The following is a 17,416-nucleotide window of genomic DNA, read 5'->3' as shown; positions in this document are numbered from 1 at the left end:
TTAAGTTTGGCTTCAGTGTGGCGACCTCAGCACTTATTTCCTGCAGACCTTAGAAGATTCAAGTGTCTGAAGGTGAAAGCTCTGTGAATCATGTTACAGAGCAGAAGAGGAAAACCATCCAGGAATGCTGACCCGCTGATGTTTTTTTTTCTCTGAAGGTAGAGGAGACTCTCTGCTCGGTGTTACAGGAAGCCACAGATGTTTTAACCATACGCTGGTATTAATCTGTCAGCTCGGGTTGTGGTCTGAGAAAAGGAGACTCTCAGGCTTTGCAGGTGTTACAGGCGGCTGTTCATGGAGCCCGGTCAGAAAGGCTCACATAGACCCCCCCCCCCCCCCCCCAAGGTCACACGCCGCCGCTGCCCCCCCGCAGTAATTGCTGCCCTCTGTTCTCTGAGGAATTGTGAGTAGAAAGCTCCCGGTGACATGCCTAAGTGTGTGTGTGTGTCCCAGGCAGCTACAGCAGTGGAGGTGGTCTTTTGTTTGGGGCGACAGTGGAAGGTTAATTGCTTTTGAGGCGGCTACGATCATTTTTTTCGCTTTACATGTGTGGCTGCTTGAATGACGAAGGCCAACCAGAACAGAGTTTGAAGGATGCCGTGTTTTCTACTTCTGCATTTGTGGGGTTTCTTCAGGCCAGCTGGTGCTTATCCCACAAGGTGCAACATTAATTGATGACTTTAAAACCCTGTTTACATGTTGTTTTCCAGTGAAAACAGAAAAACCTTTGTTTGGGTGTACGTTGACACGAGAACGGTGGTTGGATCCACTAGAAACAATATTTGAAAACGCTGTGCAGCAAGAAGCCGTAAATAGTTGTTCTGGACACGTGTGAGTTCATAGACAATAACAAACATGGCGTCCTCCAGAGTATCATGAATCCCAGTACATCTTCTCCTGGGACTTAGTAGATTTATGTTTAAGTCAACCGGAATAGCAATCCTCTGAACCCCGGCATGTTAACTGGAACATATCTCCTTCTCCCATGGAATCATTTTCTGAAGTTGCTTTGTAAAAGCAAAATTTATCTCCAATGAAAATGCAAGAAAGAAATGTTTTCAATTAAAATGTGACATGAACAGGATATAAACTGGCCTGTGATTGAATTTTGACCTGTCCAGAGTCGGACCTGCCTTCAGGCATCATCAGCTTGGATCGGCTCCAGAACGCCGTGACCCTTAACTGGATAAAACAGCTGAGAAGATGTTAAAAATATCGATTTATTTTTCCGTTCTGTTTGTCTCTTTTGCCGTAGGACTAGAGACCACAGCACATTTGAGTGACCGGCTCTTCTGCGCCCTGTTGGTGTGAGGAAGTTGTCGTTGCCATGGAGATGAGAGGGTTCGTGTTGGGCTGCTTGACCGTGGTCCTGCTCCTCCACCTCTCCACCGCCGGCCTGGTCAAGAAGGTCATCCGCCACCGCAGAGAGGCCCTGATGCCCAAGAAGACCCAGGAGAACCTCACCCTACCTCACCCCGACCAGCCGGTGGTGTTCAACCACGTCTACAACATCAACGTCCCGTCCACCTCGCTCTGCTCCGTCGACCTCGACTCGCCCGGCAGCGCCGACCTCAAGCACAAGAGCGCCGCCCCGGCGGACATGCCGAGCACCGAGCACATGGACCACACGCTGGACGGCGAGAATCAGATCGTCTTCACGCACCGCATCAACATCCCCAAGCAGGCGTGCGGCTGCGAGCACCAGCTGCCCGACATCAAGGACATCCTGAGCCGGCTGGAGATGCTGGAGTCGGAGCTGTCCAGTCTGAGGGAGCAGTGCGGCAGTGGAGCGGGCTGCTGCGGAGCCCCGGTTACAGGTACGCTCGCAAACTTCACCCCGACCGGAGCGCATGCAGTGAAATGAGTTTATTCTGCAAAGTGGAATTTGTTTGCAAAGTGCTTCGAGCCAGTTGATGTCTGCGAGGAGAAAGGTTGTGTTTACCGGTTTTACACAGTGGAACGAATAAAACTCAATTTTAAAAGCTGCCTGAGGTGATATTTAGAAATGGAGGAACATATTCAAGACCAGGTAGCTCAGATTAGCTGCAGTTTTTATACGTGCCAACACTGATTTTCTCTGAAGAAAGCAAAAGTTAATCAAATTTATCTTCCATACTCTGATGCAGAAATGGATTTATTTAATCTTTTTCCCAACAGAAATCAGCTGTGCTGTTGCTCAAAGATACATACTTCACACTTTATACTTTTATTTAACAACAACTTGCATATTTAAGAATAGTAGTAACATACGGCAAGATTTAATATATTGTTAATTTAAATAAGTTAAGAAAAACACCGAATCAGACAGATAAATACCAACTATTTAAATATATACAGTCAGAGATAAGTGTTGCAGAAGTGCACATTTAAACCATATTTGCATTTGTGGAACCTAAAACATTTAATCAATCCAAGTCTGATATAAAGGTTTTATTTAATGTTGAGGATCTCTTCGTATTGGCAAAGGTTTCTATGGATTTTAAAACTAATTTAATGAACTAACCAGACTTTAATCTCATTGAGAGGATTTTTTTTCTTCATCAATCCAGTTTATTTCTTGGAAGTGATGGGCAGCCACATTATGGTGCTTCAGGGAGCTGATGGGGTCAAGGGTCTTGCTCAGGGACCCACTGAGGTGGCCTGTCCTAACCTCTAACCTCTAGGCCACCATTGCGCCTTGACCCGAGCATTGTTGATCTTCTCTCAATTGACCCTCAAATGCTGTAAAACAATCAAAAGGCCACATTTACTTCATAAAATGTCAATCAAGGCCTCGATCCAATGTGTGAATTTTGAATCCAAGCATTGGCGATAGTGGTCATGATTTTGTTTCTGCCATCCAGGTGGGGGGGGGGGGGGGGGGGGGGTCAGGTCCATTTCAGTGTATTATTTTCTGTGGAAAGTTAAAGTGAAGTAGAGAGAGTAGCTTTGCAGCTCAACAGCGGGGTGGGTGTGGGGGGGGGGTAGAGGTACTGAGATCTCAAAATTAGAATCTGAACACCATGATAAGTGGATATTCGGTTCCTGCCCTCATCCACAGGGCCCATGTTGCCAATGTGATGCCAGTACACCACAAAGTGACTCTAGATTTCACAACAAAGTCAGTTCTCCAAGAAGAGGCAGACTGTAACTTTGTCTCCTTTCGTACGCTTGTCCAGGTGAATTGTCCACCAAACCCTACTGCAACGGACGAGGGAACTGGAGCACGGAGACCTGCAGCTGTGTGTGTGAAGCCGGGTGGAAGGGTCCGAACTGCACCGAGCCCGAGTGTCCCAACGACTGCCAGGACCAGGGCCGCTGCGTGGACGGACGGTGCGAATGCTTCGAGGGCTTCGGCGGGGACGACTGCAGCATCGAGGTCTGCCTGCCCGACTGCGGCGACTACGGCAGCTGCATCGAGGGGTCCTGCCTCTGCGAGGACGGCTTCATCGGCGAGGACTGCTCCCAGACCAACTGCCTCAACAACTGCCTGGGCCGCGGACGCTGCGTGGAGGACGAGTGCGTGTGCGACCACCCGTGGACGGGCTTCGACTGCTCCGAGCTCATCTGCCCCAACGACTGCTACGACCGCGGCCGCTGCATCAACGGCACCTGCTACTGCGACGACGGCTTCGCCGGCGAGGACTGCGGCGAGGTCACCTGTCCTGGAAACTGCAACAACCGCGGCATGTGTGTGAACGGCCAGTGTGTGTGTCAGACAGGCTACAGCGGAGAGGACTGCTCCAAGCTCACCTGCCCGAAGAACTGCAACGAGAGAGGCCACTGCTTCAACGGGAAGTGCATCTGCGACCCGGGCTTCGAAGGCGAGGACTGCTCCATCCTGTCCTGCCCCGACAACTGCAGCAACCGAGGCCAGTGCGTCAACGGAGAATGCGTGTGCGACATCGGCTACGAAGGCGAAGACTGCAGCGAGCTGTCCTGCCCCAACAGCTGCCAGAACCGCGGCCGCTGCGTCAACGGGCAGTGCGTCTGCGACAAAGGCTTCGCCGGCGAGGACTGCAGCATCAAGACCTGCCCCAAAGACTGCATGGGCCGCGGGGACTGCGTGGACGGCAAGTGCGTGTGCTTCGTGGGCTTCACGGGGAAAGACTGCGGCGAGCTGACCTGCCCCAACGACTGCCTGGATCGCGGGCGCTGCGTGAACGGGCAGTGCGTCTGCCACAAAGGCTTCGCCGGCGAGGACTGCAGCGAGAAGACCTGCCCCAGCAACTGCCTGGACCGGGGCTACTGCGTGGACGGCAGCTGCGTGTGCTACGAGGGCTTCACCGGGTCGGACTGCTCCCTCCTGACCTGCCCGGGAGACTGCCAGAACCAGGGCCGCTGTGAGAACGGCCTGTGCATCTGCGACGAGGGCTTCATCGGAGAGGACTGCTCTGAAGGTGAGACAGGCCCATTGATCCACCAAGAAACTCGATAAACGATAAAGCTTTAGGTCAGAGGTCTGTACCCTTTAATCTCCTGAGTTGTTGCTTTTAACCATGCTTGCTTTTAGCCTTTTCAGCCAGAGGAGTTTCTTAAAATAAGTCCAATATGTACAAAAGAAAATAAAAAAACAAACACAGCCAAAAAAGGCTACAAAATTAAGATTTAGACTTAACTTCCTGACAGCTTCTGGAACTAAAGAATCACGTGTGGCACTGCTGGTTTAGGATAGTATGGCATTTTTGGAACGTGGAAAACTATGTATCTAGATAACTCATGATTACTTTCTTGTTAGAGACATCCGTTTTCATCCATTTGTACTTTGTTCAAGATAAATTAGGGCCCTCATTTACTCAATAGCGGTGCTCGAAGTCACCGAAAATGCAACTGTTTGAGCACAGCTTCCAAGGCGGAAACTTTTAAAATGCCGCTACAATGTCGCAAATAGTTTTTCAACACTTGTGACTAGATGGACAATAAGAACAATGTTTTAGAGTTGACAGTCAGCATAATAACAACCCAACTTGTCCATATCTGAATAAGAATGACTGTGAACTCGCAATTGTTATTGTTTATAGTGCATTGTTCTCTGCTTGAATGTGCATATGGTTATATAACAGAGAAAACTGTCAGTGCCATCCTGTGGCCTGGCCTGCTTACTGCTTTGTTTTCAGAGTTTCTGCCATTTCTGTGTAAACAGACATCGTTTTCAGAACTTTGCTGTGTAATCGTGAAACATTTCTTTTTACTTGAAACATCATGTAAATGTGGCCCAAGGCTGCTTCTATTTGTGCTAACTTCTCACTCTGATTTGATAGCAGTGGCGAAGAAACTTCAGGTATTTTAAAGGTGTCCCGCGTGTCTCTTCTTCTGACAGTGTTTGCTTTGGCCTCACAGTCATGGAGCTGTGGTTGAATTTAAGCTGCGTCTGCAGGTTTGATTAGCTTCCAATTCAAAAAGCACAAATTCTACAGTGTGTCTTTGTCCAGTTTCCAGAAAAAATATCTCATTAGGCATAACGTGTGACCCTTGATTATTTTTCCATTATAAGTACCATTGCAGCCAGGCCTCCACTTTATTACTTCCCTATTTAAAAAAAAAAAAAAAAACAAAAAACCCTCTTTTCACAGTGATATCAAGGATGTCAAACACATTTTACTTTGGGAGCCACAGACAGCCCAAGGTCATGTTAAGTTGACCAGTAAAATAATTATAATAACTGTTTTTCTTTTATTGTGACACAAAGAGAAAACACAATTGTCTATATCTTGCATGAAAACCAAACAGTTACTACCAGTTTAATCTCACAAGAAACTTTCCAAAAATCTGCAGTTCCAAACCATTTTTTCTTTGGTAATTTTCCAAGTTTTTTTTAGATTCTATAAAGTGTCTCGTTGTGGTTTTCTTTTGTAGTAATCCACAGAATTATGACTGACTACAGTAGTCGATATGAATTGACAACTCCTGAGTGACTCCTTCATAAACTTTACTTAGAGTCTGATCAGTGAAAAACCCCTGAGACAGTTTTAATCATCTCTTTACAGCCGCAGACAAAACTTTGCCTGTTTCCAATATTCTGTTGGCATGGAAAATCATTCCACTTATTTTAAGTGTCACTTGATGAGTGATGAGCTTTGATTTCCCGACCATTTGTGAAGCGATGACTGGATTTCTATTTGCTTGTGGAGAAATGTCAAAATGTGGTTTTTGGAAGCTACTGATTAGAAGCTGAATGTTGTCAACAGATGTTCAGATGAGATGATGCATGAAATAATGGAGAGCTATCTCCGTTTGTTTTATGTGGTTTGAGTAAATGTGTTTCCTTGGTTTACTTTACGTCATCACAAGTTCATCCCGTTTCCAGTGAGAGCAGATGAGTGACTCTCCGTGTCCCTCCACAGTGTCTCCACCCAAAGACCTGAACGTGGTGGAGGTCACCCCGGAGTCGGTGGGCCTGTCCTGGGAGAACGAGATGCGCGTGACGGAGTACCTCATCACCTACGTGCCCACGAGACCCGGGGGCCTGGAGCTGGACATGAGGGTGCCCGGGGACCAGAAGCTGGCCACCATTCAGGAGCTGGAGCCGGGCATCGAGTACCTGATCAGCGTCTACGCTATCCTGAGCAACAAGAGGAGCGTTCCCGTCACCGCACGGGTGGCCACACGTGAGTTAACGTCTCTGGGAGTCTGTGAGGACGGGATTACGACAGATGAACCAAGAACACTTTTTTGAAGTATAAAACAAATAAAGGTATTAACCTTTAGCTACTTGTTGTTTTTTGCAAACTGACCCTGAAATAATTTCTTTAATGCTACAGCTCTCAGTGTCCACCATTCTTTATAAGTTTCTTTAAAAAGAGGAAACATTGTTTTCTTTGAAATCTTTTCAATTTGCTTGGTGGTTTGGCGGGCCTGATTGGAGCTTCTTGCAGCCCGGTTTTGGCCCACGAGCCTTATGGTTAATATCCCTTCTCTCTGATGTATGTCAGGCTTCTCTAAAGAAAAGAAGCGCAGTATCAAGTGTTTGGAGCTGAACGAATTATGGCCTCTTTTTCCTTTTTGTTCCAGATCTCCCGGAGCCCGAGGGACTGAAGTTCAAGTCGGTGCGGGAGACGTCGGTGGAGGTGCAGTGGGACCCCCTCAACATCCCCTTCGACGGCTGGAACCTCATCTTCAGAAACACCGTGAGTCCCTCTGTCTCTCCAGTGTGTGGTTGAACTCTGGAGCCCCTGTCTTTATCCTCGTTTTCCTCTGGTGGAAACCATATGTGATCCTCTTCCTCTTCACCGTACACACATGAGAGTCGTCCACTGGAAAACGCTCGAGCCGAGACAGAAGGCGAAAACAGAGTAGTTAAAACTGTTAGCAAGCCCTGACAGCTCCAATGACCGTACAGCAGCGGCTGAATGTCACTTTGTTTAACGCTTTATTTTCCTTTGGGAGCGCTCATACAGACCTTTCCAAGCGGTGCTACTGGGATCCGCTCAAAGCCACACTCTATTAAACCCAACTCGCTGTCAGCTCTCGAGTCCAAACACCACCCAGAATGCTTTCATGTATGATTTAGCTGGGTTTTTTTTAACCTTCTTCTACACTTTCTGCCAGGACGGGGCTTTGTGGCGGTTGATGACTGCAGTGTTTTTTTTCTGTTGGGGGGGTTTTCTCTTGGCAGAAAGAGGAGGACGGTGAGATTCTCAACTCCCTGGGCCGCCCAGAGACCACCTTTGAGCAGTCGGGCCTGGGTCCGGGCCAGGAGTACGAGGTCAAACTGTCGGTGGTGAAGAACAACATGCGTGGACCGCCAGCCTCCACCAACGTCTTCACGAGTGAGTGTAGTCGGTCACGCCGCTAACCGGTTTACCGAGCTTTTGTTGGGCCGTGGTTTGGGTCCAGGAGGGTGAATGTATACTCTGTTTGCTGCTCTCACAACTGCTGCAAAGCTACAGGAAATAAAAAAACAAAAAAACAAACACAAGGTGGAGGAAAGAAAAGAACATCTGCTGAATTAGCAGCTGATAATCGTCTTGTTTGGATTTCCTCTAAAAAGGTTTGAAATCCCTTCCATTTAAGTTTCAGATGATTTTTGAACCGTTAAGAACAATACTTCCTGTGATGTATGGAAGTCAAGTGCAGATTTGTGTTTTATTAAACTGAAAGTTTCCATATGAGAGGTGAGATGAGGGTTGAGTAACTGTGCCGATCATTCCAAAAATGAAAGACACAAAGCAGATTACGGTGATATTTGTCGGAGAATCAATCATCCTCTCTTTTTGGCTCCACGGCTGCGCACGCAGGGAGCGTGACTTTCCAGAAATAGCGGCATAAATTGTCACTTGCAGCTGTGGAAGTGAATGCAAAGGCAAGCTGTCACCTTCAAACCCTCGTGCACCCCGCGTGGGATCACCGCTTCCCGGATGTGATTTATCCGTCTCGCAGCCCGTCGGTACAGGAAACAGCCCGACGCGTCAGCCCTGAGCGATTAGCTCATTAGCTGTCACTGCAGTGTTGTGATTTAGCGGGCGTAGTAAAAAGGGATTCTCAGCCGTATTGGCAGGTGAGGAGATTTCTCCGTCGCTGTTCAGACAATAAAGACTGAAGGCTTGTGAGGCTCGGAGGAGGAGATCAATATGTAGACAGAGCGGAGGAGAGGAGTGTGGATGGAGTCTGGAGGACGATCCAACACACAGAAGCAGCGACATTAATTCAATTCTTTCTACCAACAGAAGAAATCACCCCTAATTAAAAAGTGTTAGCTAGCTGGTGACAAACTGTGACGGAGGTTCAACACAACTGTGGGAACAATTGTTGTTGTTTCAATTATTTCAGCCTAGAAACAACTTAAATAAATGCCTTTTCTACTTTTTTCTATTAATTGTCCCTCAAATAGGATATTATTTGCACATAAACGATGAACAGCAGATATTCTTTCTGCTGACCACATCGTTAGCCTCGTTAGCATAGGTGAGATTTGAATCATTTTCAAATTAAACTAGTTTGTTAACAAGCTCTTCAAATAAACTGTACCTGCAGTTTATTGATATAAAAACACTGTAAAATTATTTTAATAAAAAATAAAACACTTTTGAACAATTTTCCAGAACCTCTGAGAACATATTGTTTATGTCCATAAGGTCTCTGTTTGAAATGAAATTTTATGAAGAAATGCATTTATCTATCGATCTAAAAGCGTCTGACTGAACCCATTCCTGTGCTTTAGATTGTTTTCAGTCCAGTCAGCTCACAGCCGCCACACTGTTTATTTAATTTGCTCTCTAAAAGACTATTTCAGGCGCCCCAGTTGGAGGGTCAGCATTAAAACGCCGCTCCGAGTCTGGTTAAAGTTGTTAAAGGTGTGTTTTCTTTAAAAAGTAAAGCTGCGTGGCTGAAACTGAAACCTGGACGACGCTCGCCCATTCAGGCCCTCGGGAGTTTTCCCTTTCAGCACGTCAGTTTGAAGCGGTGCTGCGGACGCTCGCCACATCGTCGGCTTCGGCTGCCGGCGGCTCCGTCCAGCAGCAGGTCTCCCATTATTTATGGTGTGAAAAAGTTCTGCATGGAAACACCGTCACACTCTGCACAGAACGCTGAGGCTGCTGGTTACTGGACGGCGATCCGACATGCAGAGTTTCACTAGAAAATAAAACATGTGGAGGGATGTAATGGTGCTTCTCATGGACACATATGTACATGCACACATGTATACTTTACACACACATACGCACACACACACACACACACACACACACACACACACACACACACACACACACACGCTCAGTCTTGTATTTCTATCCTTGTGGGGACCGTCCATTGACTCCCATTCATGTCTAGCCCCTAACCCTGACCCTTACCCTAACCCTAACCCACACCACAATAAAGCCTAACCCTAAAGAAATGTTTTTGCACTTTTACTTTTTTCAGTAACAACAACATGGTCAAGAAAACACTGTTTCTCCTACTTAGGACCGGAAAAAGGTCCCCACAAGGCACGTCGTTTCACGTTTTGCTATCCTTGTGGGGACATTTGGCCCCAACAAGGATAGAAATACGAGAACGCTCACACACACACACACACACACACACACACACACACACACACACACACACACACACACAGTGAATCGATCAAAACATACCAATTTGCACACAGTCTCACAGTTGCATGTTCAAACACATGTACACACATGCACGCCCACACTCACATGGTAATGCACACGTACACACAAACACACAGTTTCACTTGGTAAGACTACACTCTGTGCAGTTACACATACACACGCACACACACGTACAAACACACTTGCACTTGGTGACACTTTCAAGCATGCACACGTACACAGATTTGTGCACATTTGCACACATATACAATTTTGCACACATTCACACTGCACACACATACACACACATACTCATGCCCTCACACATACTCACTCACACTTGTGCACACAAAATCACACCTTCACAGCAATACACACATGCACACACATGTCATCGTACCCACCCAAGCATACCAATTTGCATGTTCTCTCACACACAAACATCAGCATCATCTCAACACACACAGACACACACACACACACACACACACACACACACACACACACACACACACACACACACACACACACACATTCATGCATTTGCAGACAGACAGTGTCTAAACATACACACTCTTGCACTTAGTAATACAACACTCTATGCAGATACGCATACACACACACACACACACACACACACACACACACACACACACACACACACACACACACACACACACAGCAGTGGTGCTTGGATCAGGGGTTTGGAGTTCTTCATGTCACTCAGGCTCTCCTAATGTCTCCCATTACACCAGCTTGTGAGAACACACCGTGGGATTTGCATGCGATGGAGCTAACTGTGTGAATGCAGTCTCTCTCTCTCTCTCTCTCTCTCTCTCTCTCTCTCTCTCTCTGTCTCTCTCTCTCTCTCTCTCTCCCTCTCTCTCTCCCTCTCCCGTCCCGGCTCATCATACGTAGGAGGCTGCAGTCAGTCAGGCAGTCAGACTCGGAGGGACGCCGGCCTCCCAGCGGAGCGGCATCGCCAGCCTCTCGCAGACAAATCTGTGTTAAGCTCACATGCAGATTCTTCTCTTTATCAGCGCGGCGCAGAGGGTTGACTTTCCCGAAGTCGCTTGCGTGTGACAAATCAATCCGAGCGGCGGTGAAAAGGCGCCCTTCATGGCGTTTGGGATTGGATCTGAAAATAGTTTGAATAACCTCCTGAATGCACCTGCACGGCTGAAGGGACTGACTGTGTTTACGCTTTCACGGCACGGCAGCTATTCTCAATGTGGCTTTGAAACGTCTCAGGAAAGGTTCATTCACAGGTTAGTCAGAATGGAGAATGCACAAATCAGCCAAAACATTATCACTTCTTTGATTTTTGACCTCTGGCCTGAGGCCACCTTTGAGAAATCTGCAATTTACACTGTTTATTGAAACTCAATCAGTCTTTACGATGTTTTCTGCAGATGTTAATGTCGCGATAACAATAAACTTGGACAATTCTGACCAGAGGAGATGAGAAGGTCACATACAGACGTTCCTCGAAGTGTCTGATGGCGTCGTGTGACGGTTCTCAGAGTTAGGACCTGCAGTGTTCGGGTTTTCCAGTCTTTCTGACGAGCTCCTCCTACTGCAGTGATCGACTCGCCCAGCCAGGTGGACGTCCGCGACGTGACCGACACCACGGCGCTGGTCACCTGGTTCCAGCCCGTGGCCGACGTGGACGGGGTCAGCATCTCGTACGGGCCGAGCTCCGACCCGGCTGACCGCACCGTGGTGGACATGTCCTCCACCGACACCCAGTACCACCTGGGAGGCCTCAGCCCGGACACCCAGTACGAGGTGACCCTGACGGCCAGGAAGGCCGGCCGCAGCAGCGCCCCCGTCTACGAGTCCTTCGTCACAGGTGAGGAGGCGACTCTGGAAAACCCCGCCGTCCCCCTGGACGGGAGGCGGGGCAGGTTTAATGAGGCGCTGTGGGAGGTGGGGGGCCGGACCACACAGGTTCCACTCAGGGCTGTGAGTTTACGAGGAGCCACGTCTCGATGAAGTGTGAACGTGGGAGTGAGCGTTTCCCCAAGCCGCCAAACGCAGGATGTCTCAAAACGCCCTAACAACATTTATGCTTTATTGTTTAGAATTTTTCAGATTTGATGAGAGGAAACACTAACAATCACACATCAATCAAAATGTGCTGATAATTGTTGAAATAACTTTTCCTGTGATATCTCACTTGCACTGTTCTGAAAGATTTCGTTTTCAAGTAAATCGTGACAAAAAATATCTTTTCCTCCTTGGGCCAAGACATTTTCATTGATGTGTCATTCAATCCCTCCAGTTTTTGAAGATGGGTTTTAGAAAAGAGTTTTACAGTTTTAATTTAAGAAAATGACAAAGTTGTTTGCATGTGTCTACAATAAGTAATTATCCCCCAATCAAAATGGAAATGAGCAGAAATCAGGGTTGTCGAGTTAATGGTTTATCTTCAAAAAGTAAAAGAAGATGTCCTGATAACTTACTACTTACTTGATAATTAGAAGTAATTAATAAAAGTAGAAAAGAGGAACATGTTCTTTTGGCTGAAGTTCCATGTGACTGGGAGGAAGATGCTCTATAAATCCACGTTCCTGCTGCAGACCTGGACGCTCCCACAGACCTGCAGACAGTGGAGCTGACGGACGAGAGCATCACCCTGGAGTGGAGGAACAGCCGCGCCGAGGTGGACAACTACCGCATCAAGTACGGGCCGCTGTCAGGAGGCGAGCACGGAGAGCTGCTGTTCCCGCCGGGACCCAAGGACTCCACGCAGGCCAAGATCACCGGTAACACACCTGCACACAGTCACACTGACGCATGGGCCGTTAGGAGTCTCTGCACAGCTTTCAACCACATTTATTCAGGTCATTCAGAAATTAATAATTGCAGAAATGATCTCAGAAATCATTAAGCAAGCAAGACAAAACCAAAAGGACATGAAATAAAGGAGGGTAGAAAGAGAGGACGAAAGCAGAAAAGAGAAATCCTTAATGTTTTTAGTAATAATGATAATAATGCTAATAATAAGGCCCTGTTTGCACAGCAGTGATTGAAGTGAAAACGGTTCGATCTTGTGTTTTTGTGCAGAAGAAATATTGAATGTGGTGCACATGCACGAGGAGCAGCATTTCAGAAAAGTTGCGTTTTCCCCTGTTTCCACGGTGACGGAGTCGGAGCGTTTTCAAAAACAGACACCCAAGACACATCGATGGTTTTCCGTTTCCACTTAAAAACGTTGCCGTGTAAACGGGGCCGGAGTAATAAAGGTAATCTGTTGCTTCTTTGGAAGCTTCCAGAGTTTCATCCTGGCAGAAAGTTAAAGATTCACAACTTCCTGTAGTTTTGACTCAAAATGACAGCATTGTGTTCTCTCTTTGCATTTACTCAGCTATTAGCTCTTGAATAACACGGTTGATTAAACAGTCATAAGACTCCAAAACCAACATTTGAAGTGACGGTGAGAAATGAAGCACATCCGTGAATGTTCAGCCAGTAATGAAGCCGTCCCTCTTGTGCTGATTGCGGCGGAGTGAAAGAGCTGTCTCACTCTGGTTCTCACATCGGCTCATTACCACTTTGCATCCGAATGAACAGCGGAGAGAGTTTAAAAAAAAAAAAAAGATACAGTGTGGAGTGTTTGGTCTCCTAATTCTCGGGGCAAGTGTCCCTGTTCAACGCTCGGTGTTACGTTCAGCCTGCTCATTTTCCAAAATGGGCTCCCTTTGTCCCGCGTCGTGAAATGTTTGCCTCGTCCACAAAAGACTCCACTTTATTAGAAAACCGCCCAGGAGGGGTTTTTGGCATTCAGTCGTTAAACCCACCAAAAGCGGGGTTTTTTTTTTTACTCGTTTTCGCCGTTCTGCACCGCTGACACCATAAAGCTTCCAGGCGGATGTGTGTGTGATTTTAACTTGGAAGTTAGTTTCTGCTCTACATGCCGCAGTGTAGCAGCATTAAAAACCATGAGAAACATGAAAAAAACACCCCCAAAACAGGCTGGTTGTGTCTTTGTCTGGACCCCGTCTTTGTCCTTGGGAGGCCCATCCCGCGGAAATAAAGCACTGTGTCCATTCAGCTGACGCCCCCCCCCCCCCCCCCCCCCCCCCCGCCCCCGCCCACCCCACTCAGCTCCACACACACCTCAGCACTTCTTTCACACACTTATTATCTGTAATTGCCTTCACGCTCGTGATTTTATTGATAATGAGTTTCCTGGGCATTAGGTGTAATTTCATGCTGCAAGACTCGGAGTGCGATGACCTCTGTGGGAGTTAATAAAGGAATTAGAGGCGATCAGTCCTGGAGAGGGCTTAATTGTGGAGACCAAAGGGCCCCTGGAGCCGGCCGTATCATAGCAAGGAGCGTTCCCGCTCCGCGACAAGGGCCCTATAGATCCATCAATGCAGAGCGCAGCGGCGGCGCTCCGCAGAGCCACAGGCTCACCATGAAACGCAATTAGGCTGCAATCCATTGTGCAGTCAAGCCACAAGAGAGCATTTCTGTGTGTGTGTGTCTGTGTGTGTTTGCCAAAGGCACCGGAGCCATTAGCCGAAACAGCTGGCCACTTGACTACAGGTTCCCAACTCTATTCGCTGACTCCTCGCTGCATTTCTACAAACAAAACAAGCAAAAAAAAAACCCCGCCCGTCTCTGTTTCACGGGCTGTTTTTAAGTCTTGAACATGGCTCTGCAGGTCTGAGACCCGGCACGGAGTACGGCATGGGAGTGACGGCGCTGAAGGACGAGCGGGAGAGTCTGCCCACCACCACCAACGCCGTGACCGGTGAGACGCCTTCACAACACTGTGTGATTCAGGAGAAACTCATCACTTCAGCCAGATTCCCGGATCTCATTTAGTGTGAAGAAACAAACACCCTCATTAATCTGGGAAAAACAGAGGATTTATTGAGTTTATTGGAAGACTATAACACACTGTAACACGCGATCACAGGAACGCCAACTGACCCGCAACGGAAACTCTTCCTTCCTTTAACTTTGCCAAACTTCTCAGATGTTTCCTGGATACCTGCAGTTTTACAGGATTTTATTAAAGCGTCTTCTCAGTTTGCTCCACACACGGATCTTCTGTCTTGCTGGTTTTACTCAGTTTTCCTCACAGAGATGCAGCTTTTTCATCATTTCACACATGTGCAGACAACAACACACACCAAAAATATTCATGTTTTCATCAAGTGTCAGGACTTCAGTGACAAACCCCGGTCTCCCCCTCCCTCCGCCAGCCCTGGACGCTCCCAGAGACCTGACCGTGACGGAGGTGACGGAGACCACCATGACGCTGGAGTGGAAGCGTCCCCGGGCCAAGCTGGACTCCTACCGGCTGGTCTACGTCTCCGCCGACGGCCACAGGGCCGAGGACGTGGTCCCGGGCGGCGCCGAGTCCCACACCCTGAGGGGCCTGACGCCCGGCATGCTGTACACCATCAGCATCTCGGCGGAGAGGGGCCGCAGGACCAGCGTGCCCGCCACCATCTCCGCCCCCACAGGTCAGCGCCACACACACACAAACACACACACTTATAATTATTTTGTGGAGACTGGTGGAGGAAGCGGACGCTGTGATGAGTGCAGCTCCTCCAGCACTTACTGGCAAAGTGGGTCTGAGTAGAGAAGACGCGTTAAGTGATGTGGAAATCCGATTTGGTCCACATACCACCAGAGCGGAGGGAGACTTGGCGTGCGGGACCGCCGGCGTCTCGCAGCCCGCCGTTTCCAGCAGACTTCGAGCTGGTGGCGCAGGGTTAAACAACACGAGAAGTTCTCATTAACCACAGGTTCATTTTTTTTCTGTCCTTCAGTACTGCAGCCAAACCGAAGCAATGAATTGAATTCATTGTTAGCTTCTGAATGTAAGTCACTCTGTCTCTACCTCCCCCCATCCAGGCTCATTTATAGCATGTGGGATTATTTTCCTTTTTACCCCCCCCTGCTAGTTTCCCCCCTTTTTTTTCAAAACTAAAACAAATGAAGACAAATGAGGTGATTGTGGCACATTTTCATGCCTCCAAGCCAAATATATTTCACGAATAAACCTTCCTGTTATGCAATGTTTGCATATTAAACGCATGGCTGTGGGCGAAAATCGATACAGCATGAGGGGAAAGTTTGAAATAACTTTTGCTGCATTTTTTGGAGGATTGCACAATGCTGAAGAGAATATATATGTGTGTGTGTGTGTGTGTGTGTGTGTGTGTGTGTGTGTGTGTGTGTGTGTGTGTGTGATCCAGTGCCATTTGAACACATTAAGCCAGAATTCCTGCACACAGCGTGCTAAATCACACGCTATCAGACTTCCGTGGGATTTTAGGTGATCGACTGAGGTTCCATTTACACAACAGTGTTTTCAAGTGAAGACGGAAAGCTTTCGTTGTGTTTGGATCTCCGTTTTCACAACAACAGTGCTTGCAGCCACTGAAAATGCAGCAGAAACCTGTAAAACCACAGCTGCAGAAAACAGTTGTTCTGCACATGGTCAGTAGATGAACAGCAACAGTGTTTGCCTTCAGTGCCAGACTCTGTGCACGTGTGTGTAGTTTCATTAGAAAGACAGACAACAGCATCACTAGTGGCCTGGAATGCTGAGTGCTTCATTTTCAGTGTTTCTGCCGTTTCTCTTGGAGAACAGGCATCATTTAGAAAATGTAACTGTGTAAACATCAAACCTTTCTCAAACAAAAACCCAGAAATGGAGTATTTTTTTAAAAAAAAGTTCCACTTTGGGGGGTTTCTTTTGGAGTTCAGTGGCTCTGAGCACCGTTGTCCCGTAAACTGACTCCCAAAACGCTAAAAAGGTTTTCTGTGCTAGCTGGAAATAATCTTCAAATGAAAATCTGATATAATGATAGTCTGAGTGTTTGTGTTTATTATTTGTGTCTGTAATGAGATGCACAAACACACACACACACACACACGAGTTATTCAGCTACTATATTAGCCTCATCGCTGGATTGGTGTGTGTGTGTGTGTGTGTGTGTGTGTGTGTGGTCATCAAGTATGATTGAATGGCTGAACAGACAGAGATAAAATGAGAGAGAGAGAGAGAGAGAGTGTGTGTGTGTGTGTGTGTGTGTGTGTGTGTGTGTGTGTGTGTGTGTGTGTGTGTGTGTGTGTGTGTGTGTGTGTGTGTGTGTGTCTGGGGGATTGCGCGGACATGTGTGCGCCCTGCGTATTGTTCATTCATGTGATAATTGTTGGCGTGAGCCCTGCTCCCCTCTGGTTTTGTGCGATTTGACCGCGATGAACTGCGGGCTGTGTCAGATAAAAGCCCACATGCTGCGACTCCTGTTCAAACAATGTCTCCGAAATAAGCCCCCCCAGAAAAAAAAAACACACACACACACACACACACACACACACACAGACACACACCCACACCCACCTCTAATCCACGGACTCGA

The 17,416-nt window shown here is 47.6% G+C and overlaps 1 protein-coding gene across 3 annotated transcripts in view; it reads left to right on the top strand.

Annotated features, from left to right (window-relative positions):
• The first annotated feature begins 1,317 nt into the window (after positions 1–1,317).
• tncb (tenascin Cb) overlaps positions 1,318–17,416 on the top strand; it is a 34,834-nt gene continuing 18,735 nt past the window's right edge. For all 3 annotated transcript variants that reach the window (XM_030104599.1, XM_030104598.1, XM_030104600.1), the window contains exons 1-9: positions 1,318–1,817; positions 3,159–4,379; positions 6,324–6,587; positions 6,991–7,106; positions 7,595–7,748; positions 11,602–11,871; positions 12,602–12,787; positions 14,695–14,784; positions 15,242–15,505. In XM_030104599.1, coding sequence (XP_029960459.1) covers positions 1,328–1,817; positions 3,159–4,379; positions 6,324–6,587; positions 6,991–7,106; positions 7,595–7,748; positions 11,602–11,871; positions 12,602–12,787; positions 14,695–14,784; positions 15,242–15,505 — 3,055 coding nt within the window. In that variant the 5' untranslated portion in view covers positions 1,318–1,327. The remainder of the gene's footprint in view (positions 1,818–3,158; positions 4,380–6,323; positions 6,588–6,990; positions 7,107–7,594; positions 7,749–11,601; positions 11,872–12,601; positions 12,788–14,694; positions 14,785–15,241; positions 15,506–17,416) is intronic.

This window comes from Salarias fasciatus, chromosome 12, assembly GCF_902148845.1.
Source record: "Salarias fasciatus chromosome 12, fSalaFa1.1, whole genome shotgun sequence".
Classification (NCBI taxonomy): domain Eukaryota; kingdom Metazoa; phylum Chordata; class Actinopteri; order Blenniiformes; family Blenniidae; genus Salarias; species Salarias fasciatus.
Note: the sequence above shows the minus strand (reverse complement) of the source record. Positions and strands in the feature narration are given on the sequence as shown.